Consider the following 8,847-nt stretch of genomic DNA (forward strand, 5'->3'; position numbering starts at 1 on the left):
GGATGATAAATGTTCCTCCACCAATGGTGATATGAACATTTTTTGCTACTTTCTTCATGGTGAGATGGCTTCCGTCAAATGTAACACCAGTAGCAGACTTTTTCTTATCTTCTTTCCAGAGTTCATCTGGAATTGCAAATCTCTTTGCAACAGTAAAACCTGATCCATTATCTACAAAAGCATGTAGATGATATTTCCTGTGATCAGGGAACTTGAGTCCGATCTCTATGTAGTTGCTGTATCTACTTGTAGAGACGGCTTTCGATTGGTGAGGCTCATTTTCTTGAGCTTGTTCCGTTGGAATGAACGGTTTACATTCTTCTGGAACATTTTCCTGAGTGGGTGATTTGTCATTATCATCCCAATCTGTAGGAGTTATCTCTTTGCTGTCTGGATTACTGAACCAGGGGGGAGGATCATATCTGACTTTGTAATCAAACTTGCCGGAAGGTTGGCCAAGTAGATCCCATGTACCAGTATCCGCAGCTATCTCTTGTCTTTCTAAGAGATGAACCTTTTCTGGTATTTCAACCAGTTCAATATCTTCATCGATTGTTTCTTCACCGATGATTTCTTCCTTTATTTCTGAGGAAGATGGTTGTTCCATAGTCGTTTCTTGGACTACAGTTGTTGCATCTTTTTTTGTTGTTTGTTCCATGGTTTCCTGGAACAGAGTTTCAACTTCTTTCGCTTTTTTCTCAGCGAAATACTCTTCATATTCTTGCTCAACCCATTGGCTGACAAGACCATTCTTGGTTTTTCTTCTTGCTTCAGCTATGAAGCATTCTTTGTGATACGTCTTTTTAGATTCTTCACAGAACATAGGGAGACCATTCTTCTCGTGACATAAGCAGTAGTCACAGACGAATGAACCAGGGTTCACCTGATAAGAAGACATGAAGGATTCTGTCTTGCTTTCTTCCCAATTTTTGATTCTCAAAACATTCATTTGTCTGGATTCGAAGTACTCTACTTCAGAATCGATCTCAGACTCATCTGATGAAATTTCTTCTTCAGACCAGGCAGAGTAGACTGACCTGTCATCATCTTCATCATCAGAATAGGCTATTTCGTAGCCTTTCATGTTTGCTACCTCTACTATTTGTTCATATTCTTCGAAGAGAGCTTTAGTAGATCTTTTACCCTTTTCAGGGCATTCATTGGCATAGTGCCCTTCAGCTTTACATAACCAACATCTGCAAGCTTTCTTGCTTGGTTGTTTATGCTGATGAGTATTCGTATTCTTCTTTTTCTTGAAGAATTTCTTTTTTGGATCTTCATCCTGTTGCTTCTTGTAATTGGAGCTTTTCTTGAATCTCCAATTCTTTCTCTGATTACTCTTTTTGAATTTTTTAGAATAATATTTTTCTTTTTTCTTCTTTCTGTGGAATTTGGATTCATGACATCCCCAGTTTGTGGGCACATCCAGTATTCCGTAACAGAAATTTTCAACTCCTTTGAGTTGTTTCTTGGCCATCTTAGCTCTAAGATTGGCTTTGCATTGCTCCTTCAGTAGTTGTCGTATTCTATCGGCAATTCCTCCAACTGAAAATCTTTCAATTGGTTTTTCAGCTATGCTTTCTCTCACAGCTGTTCTCCATGGTTCAGGGAGTTTCCTGTGCAACAGATTAACTAGATCAGTATTCTCTAGTTCACCAATTGTACAGTAATATTCCTGAAACTCATTCAGGTATTCTTCGAAATATCTCATGTCACAGATCTTGAGAGCATAGATATTCGATTTTGCCGTTTCTTTGGCTTTTTCACTCAGATTTGAAAGATCTCCACAGAACTGATCGTACAGTGGTACTGCAAAATCATACGGAGACTTTGAATTTTTGATTTCTTCAAGCCAGTCTCTTCCTCTGGCAGTTTCTTTGAAGGATAGGTAATACTTTTTTGCTACTCCGGTGAGAGTAGTTTCATAGTACACCTGCAGATCTGGTGCTTCAAATTTGCCAAGGGTGAGTGCAGAAGCCATCATCAGGCTGTCTACCCATTGGTCAATGGTTTTTCTTTTGTCTAGACTCTTGTCTAGATTTAACCATATGCCATAGTTCGTGATCGGAACTCTAGGCAGATTGTCCTCTGGGACAAATCTTTGAGAATTTCTTTCTCCTTTTTTACCCGTGGGGGCTTTCTGAAATGGGAGTTTTATTTCTTTTTTTTCTCTGCTAATGAAAGTTCTGGAGCTTTCTCCTTCTTCCATTTCAATATCTTGATAAGGAAAGACTTTTCTTGTCTTTCTGAATTTGTATTCTTTCATTTCTTCGATTAGTTTTTCTAATCGTTTAGGATTTTCGCAATTCCCAGCTTCTTCATAAAGATCATAGAGCTTCTTAGTTCTGAACATATGGACTGGTCTGTTCAGATCAGCTTCCAATTCTTCTTCAGAAATTGGCTCTTCAATAGTGGGTTTTATTCCACTGACACTAGCTTCTCTAGTGCTGTAGCTTCTTCTTAGAAGATTGTTCTTGTTTATCCTGAGATTCTCAGGACAGACATCACTTCTTCTGTGATTGTCGAAATTAAGGCTAATTTCTCCAGTCTTTCTACTCTCGTAGATCTTTGCTTTTGCTCTTTCCGGCTGTTTTTTTGGACCGGATAATTTCCATTCAAGAGGAAAAGTTACCTCATTCCAAGTAACTTTGTGGATCTGTTGTGAATGGTTCTTCTGATTGGTGAGGAATCCAGTAGTAAGACCTGGGATATTTGTTATCCTTGTCTTAGGGGCTACTGTAGTACTCATCAATTTATAGTATATTCTATATACTATAGCAAGTTCTTGCATATCTTCTTTCATGGATATACCATCTGTCTTGACTCTCAGTCTGAGACAATGAGCTGCATCTTTCAAGCTGGTGGTGAAGTTGGGGAAGCAGTTGAAATATGCTACTTGGTCGCATAAGGATGCTTCGAGTGTTCCCAACAGACTAGCTTGGAAGTCTGTTAACCTGTTGTCTTGTAGGACACATAGGACCGAACAGTTTATGCCTTCACGTGCAAGCAGATTTATGCCTACTTGGACTGCTCCAATATGCATAAATTGATATTTTTTTGCTTGAGCTCTAGCAACTTCTAAAGGAGTGATTAATAGAAGATCAGTCTCTCCACCGGCGGTTGCTGGGGTTGTAATCTCGAGTAGTTTAAAATAATGGCTATCCATTAGATCAAACTTTCCTCTTTTGTAGATCTGTTTGAAATCTAACTTTGGGATTGAGGAATTTTTTACTTCTTGTTCAATCTCATTGAACTCAAATTCTTCGGCATTTAGAAGTTGAACTCCTTTCTTTTTTCCAAAGATGCTTAACATCTTCATTTCTCTTTTTTCTGTATTTCCCGGGTTTTCATACCGGATACTAGACTGACTAGTAGATGATTCCAGAAAAATCATGTTAGGAACACGATTTGTGTCTGGTTTTTCTAATGGTTTGAATCCATTAGTCTTCTTTTTTACTGTAGGCAATTTCTTGTCCTTCAGTATAGTTTCCAGCGTTTTTTGCTGTTCTTTGATTTTTCTACTGACACTTGTCAGTCTTTCTTCTTCCGTTTTTGGAAGATCTTTGATATAATCCAGTTTGTTTTCCAATCTTTCTAATTGGTGGATTATAGCAGGTATTGTTTCTAGTGTCGACTGACATCTAGATATTTCTAGTAACATCTTCTGATATTTCTCATCAGAAGCTTTTAGTAGAGAATTTATCTTCTCTAATAACAATTCTGACATTGTCCCCATTTAAGGAGGGGTTCTCCTTTGAGCTATTTTACAAGCTCTGATACCAGTTGGGTGCGGATCTAACCAATGCTCAAATAATCAAGAGGTTTTTGTTCCTCTTCCAGAACGTCTAAGAGATTTTCTATCTCCTCTTCTATTCTATAGATTCTAGTCTGTAGTCTATAGATAATATCCCAGTAATTGGGAGAATCCCTACTAAGATTATCTCTATAGGTTTTTAATTTTCTCAATTTCTCTCTCTCCTTTTGCAATTCCTTAGTAGTAATTTTGCAGATAGCAATCAACTCAAGTCTATCAACAATCGAAATTATGAATGGTAAAAATAACCGTTTACCTTCGAGTATAGAGGATGGATTTATACCTGCAATATGGTTAAACAAACAAATTCAAAAGCATGGGCCCACTACGCTCCGTCAATTTTCTTTTTACTGAAAGGAAAGATAACAACTTAAAGAGAAAGTGAAACTTGCTAAAGACAAAATGTCCTTAAGTGTCTAAAAACAAATGTGGTGGAGTTTTTTGTGTTTTAGAGTTTGGTCAAGGAGGTGGGTGTAGTTTCTCCAAGTAATAATTCCTCATTGTCCTACTTCAAAAAGTCAGCAAGTGAGAGTTTTTTAATTTTTGGAGCAGTAGTGGCTGGGAATTGCTTTAATGAGAATTTGTTAAAGGATAACCTTTTTAAATGTGCTTTCTGGCATCATCAGCCCTTAATTCTTGGGTTCTTTAGCCGTCAAATATGACCGTAGCTAATATTCGATATGCGTCAGTATGAACTTCATTTCACTATATAGGAAATTCTATGGTTCCTACATTTATGTTATATACACGTTTACAGATATGACAATAAATTTATTGTTATTGTGACAAGTAGAATCGTTTTTCGTGTAACTTTAGGTCTTATTAGAGATAATTACTCCACTTATGATATTTTTAAAAGTCTATGAACAAAATTGTTGTCAATATCGTAATTTAGTTAAATTATATGTAAATAGTGTAAAAGAAATGTGGTAACTTTATTGTTAATATCGTAAATTTAGTTCAATAAGATTGTAGTTTTGATTCTATTAGATGTAAAATGAGTTTATGATAAACATTTCAGTACCATAAACAACCCATACAGTATAGTTTTGCATCTAGAAACTGTCTTTATGTGGATGAACAAAATTAAGAGAAGCATATTTTATGACAACTGGTAAATTAAACGGGGTGCCATTGACTATAGGTCAAGGTTTTACGCCAAAGACGGGTGTTTATTATGCATATACGTATTTATATATACATAATATCCATTATGAGGATGTCTAATGCTTAATGCATGCAGCTCTACGAACGTGCGTGGTACAACTTAAGCTTGACTGGGTTGAGCTTGGAGGCGAACCTTCAGCCCATCAACTGGAAAGGGATTCATTCCACCTGTGATCTTGCAATTAGGGTTCACAAGTTCCCATTTGAATCTTATAACAAGATGGTGCATGAAACTAAGAATTTGCAGACGAGCGTAGTCCTTTCCGGGGCAAATTCGAGGACCGCTCCCGAATGGGATGTTTGTATAAGGTGGAAGACTTGCTTTCTCGAACCTTGTAGGATCAAACTCTTCTGGCGCTGGAAAATATTCAGGGTTCATGGTTGTGGTGCTCACTGTCCAGTAGACCTACAAATTGTTTTACAAATTAAAACAAAATGAATTGAGTTACTGATGCATTCAACTATAATCCAACTAGCTAACCAATTAAGGCTAATATATATACTATGACGCACGACTTTAAGTTCTTGATGTAGTGAAAATTATGCTAAACGAGTGAATAACTCAAGAGGTAGATTGCCAGCTCAAATACTGGAACATATTAGTATATTACAGCATATATATCCAATATTGGATTAATCCCAAAACTTGAATGTTTGGCATGACTCGAGTTAATTATCATATATTTCCACTACCTATATACATGCATATATATAAACGGATCCTATACGTGTCTGAACAAAAGCCGGCCAGAAAAGGACATGCAATGATGCAGCAATATACTTAGTATTTGACCTGTCAAGCTAATTAACCAACGCATGAAAGCTAATTGATCTATGTCAGACTGTGTGTGTGTGTATCATAATATATGTATATACGTCCTTGTCCTTACATACCTTCCATCCTTTAGGAATTGTATAACCTTGGTAAGTGAAGTCTGTTGCAGCCTCTCTAAATGTTCCCTGAAGAGGTGGTATGAGCCTCATCGCCTCCAGGGCTACGTTCCACGAATACTTCATTTTTTGCATATCATCCCAATTGAGTGCCTCGCCAGATTTTTTGGACTTCAAAATCTCCAGTTGTTCTGTTGGTGAAATAAGAACAAAATTAAACCTAAAATTAATAATCAATGCTTCATGTAACCCAGCAGCTGATAGACTAGTACGTACACGCCAAACATATATGACAAACAAAAAAGATACATATAATTATGTTTAACGTAAAGGTAATTGAAGGTCAAATTTAACCACTGAAAAATTGTGCTTGCTATATTTGTCTCTAGCTACATAGGCAAACACCTTTCAAGATATCGATCGATCAATTATCTAAAGCTAGCATCTAACTGGCTTTGCTATTTTAACATCTTATGCTAGTTGCATTCATGACAGATTGTTATGAAACTTATTGATTTGTATGCAGCTAAAAACTGATAAAGAAAAATGTAGACCGGCCAATTTTCCCTTGCCTATGCAAACAAAATATGTAACATATGTATAATCTATCGGTCCGTTTTGGGTACCGATCGAGTTTGCATACAACAATTTTAAAAGATAACATAGTATTTTAGAGTTAAGTAATTAGCCTCTACATCAGACTACATGTACGCAAAGCTTCCATGATTTGAAATTTTCAACTTATGTTTCATATAAAAAGGTTCAAAAGGTGTATTCCTTTTTGTATTATAAAGTTAACCGATTAACTGTGTAGTTACTGGACAAGCTAGACATCATGCATATATGAGGAGAGAATAAAACCTTACCAATTCGGACTTTATCATAAATGCGAGGTCTTTCGCCCAAGAACTTCACGATAAAAGTAGTAGTCATAGCTGGAGAGTTGAACGAAGCGGCCACATTCCCCATAATTTTATCAGCAATTTCATTCTCCGGCATGAACCTTCCGGTAACCGGGTCTGGCGTAGAAATCATATAAGACAAAAGATCATGAATTTTGTTTCCGGTAGACGCCATAACTTCCTTCTTCTCCTTAACAAACGACTGAATAATCTCCCTCGCAGCCGGCGCTGCTTTCATTGCTTGATGAAATGCAGTCCCCGGAATATTCACAGGAATAGTGTGAAGCGCCAGCATCATGGTGTCCATCAACTCCGCAAGCTTATCAATACGACAATGGTCTTCGAGTCCCATGAAGAACTTAGCCGAGAGAGTCAAAATGAGTATCTGCGTGAGGCGATGAGCCTCAACCACCTGTTTGCCATCCCAATGCGTTTTCAGGTGGTCGAGAACCATGGAATCCATCGCTACCACGTAGCCAACGAGGGCTTTAGCTCTCAGAAACCCCGGTGCCTTAACTACGTGCATTTCGCTTTGTCTTGGTATGACGGTGGAAGCAGATTTTTGGTAAGAAGAGCGGAAGAGCTTTTGCATGGAGTGAGGTCTCCATACTACAAAGAGCTTTTCTTCGTTGGAAGCCACAAACTTGTGACCGGCAGTGCCACATAACACCACGGTTGGCTCACCCAGTATCTTGGTTTTGAAGATTTTGGAGGAGTATTTCTTCATTCTATCCCCTACAAATTTTGCATGGTCATTGTATAGGAAGGCAAAGGTTTCGCCGAGAATCGGCCACCCAAAACTGCCTGGGGGAAGATTAATGGATTTTTCATGGGATTTTAACTTATAAGCACTGAAAAGGAATGCAAGAGTAGTAGTAGTGAAGATGGCAAGTAGTGTAGACAAGAAAATGTAAAGGTAACTATAATCCATGGTTGGATGACTACTACAAATAACTGATGATTAATATCAGCTAGGAGTTGCTTCTTTATATGGAAGTCCGTCCTGCATGCTCCCTATTCCTCTTTCTTCCTACCGAGCAATGGCCGAGCCAGTCCAAATTTTTTGCGTGGGGGCCAATGGTATATTTTATCTCTTAATTTTTAAATATTATAATGTGTAGATGCTTTGACCATAACCAAATGAGGAAGGGTTCCTACCCAAAACTGACTTAATAATTGTGTGTGTTTTGAATGTGCGCCATGCCAGTCTTATTGGAACATGTATTTTACTATAGGTACTTAATTTAGGCGCGAGTCGCGTGATGATGAATTGAATCAATTGATTAATGGGGGCAATGCTAGATACATGCTCAGCATGACGCAGAGGCAGATACTGGTATCCCATTTCTCTCTTTTTTAATATTAAAAATCTGTCTCGGGATCAAATCTTCTCTATTGTAATTATTTTCTTTCCCATCTGCCCTTGTCCCTCGGGGAAATTATAGTGTGCGTGATAGCCACTATTCTGCCTTCTCTCTGGCAATTATTTCCAGACATGTCCTTCCCGATCACTCCATTTTCTCCCAGCTTTGGAGGGTGACTATTCAATGCGACGGTAAGGTCTTGCCCGTCTCTCTCTATGAGCCATTATGTCTAATAGTTTATGTTATCTTTTGAAAATGAAAACCAATTTCTGGAAACCAATCTGCTCTCTTCTCTGTTGCAATTCTCTCTCCTTCAATTTCTGCAATTATTTTTTTCCCTATGCATGCGCTGATTTCTGATTAATTTGAAATTTTGAATTTCAAATTGCCCAGCAGAGATAACTAGGTCTCATGGGTTATGGAATCACCAGATCCTCTCCTTCATACGAGATCCAATTAAACACAGCTCCACCGTCCCATTCCCAACCCTTCAATTTCACTCATTCCTTGCCAACCAAGTATAAATCTTTGCCAAAAATCTCGCAAAATATCTTCTTCTTCTTCTTCTTCAAATTGGGTCAATTTTTGGTAGCTAAAGGGCAATTTATTATTAGGTAGTAAGATGGATATATATCAAGGCTAGACACTGCTTGTGGCCGCGAGCATACCGCAGCTGTAGCTTCAGATGGGTCCCTCTTCACTTGGGGTA

General features: G+C 37.9%; 1 protein-coding gene across 1 annotated transcript; it reads right to left on the reverse strand.

Moving 5' to 3' along the window:
- Positions 1–4,954: 4,954 nt before the first annotated feature.
- LOC112200323 (beta-amyrin 28-monooxygenase) lies at positions 4,955–7,706 on the reverse strand. The gene is made up of 3 exons (XM_024341348.2): positions 6,739–7,706; positions 5,876–6,063; positions 4,955–5,387 (listed from the first exon to the last, which is right to left on the reverse strand). The coding sequence occupies exons 1-3, from the start codon at positions 7,703–7,705 to the stop codon at positions 5,082–5,084; spliced, it is 1,461 nt and encodes a 486-aa protein (XP_024197116.1). The 5' UTR covers position 7,706; the 3' UTR covers positions 4,955–5,081.
- Between the last annotated feature and the right edge of the window lie 1,141 nt (positions 7,707–8,847).

This window comes from Rosa chinensis, chromosome 4 (genome assembly GCF_002994745.2).
Source record: "Rosa chinensis cultivar Old Blush chromosome 4, RchiOBHm-V2, whole genome shotgun sequence".
Taxonomy (NCBI): domain Eukaryota; kingdom Viridiplantae; phylum Streptophyta; class Magnoliopsida; order Rosales; family Rosaceae; genus Rosa; species Rosa chinensis.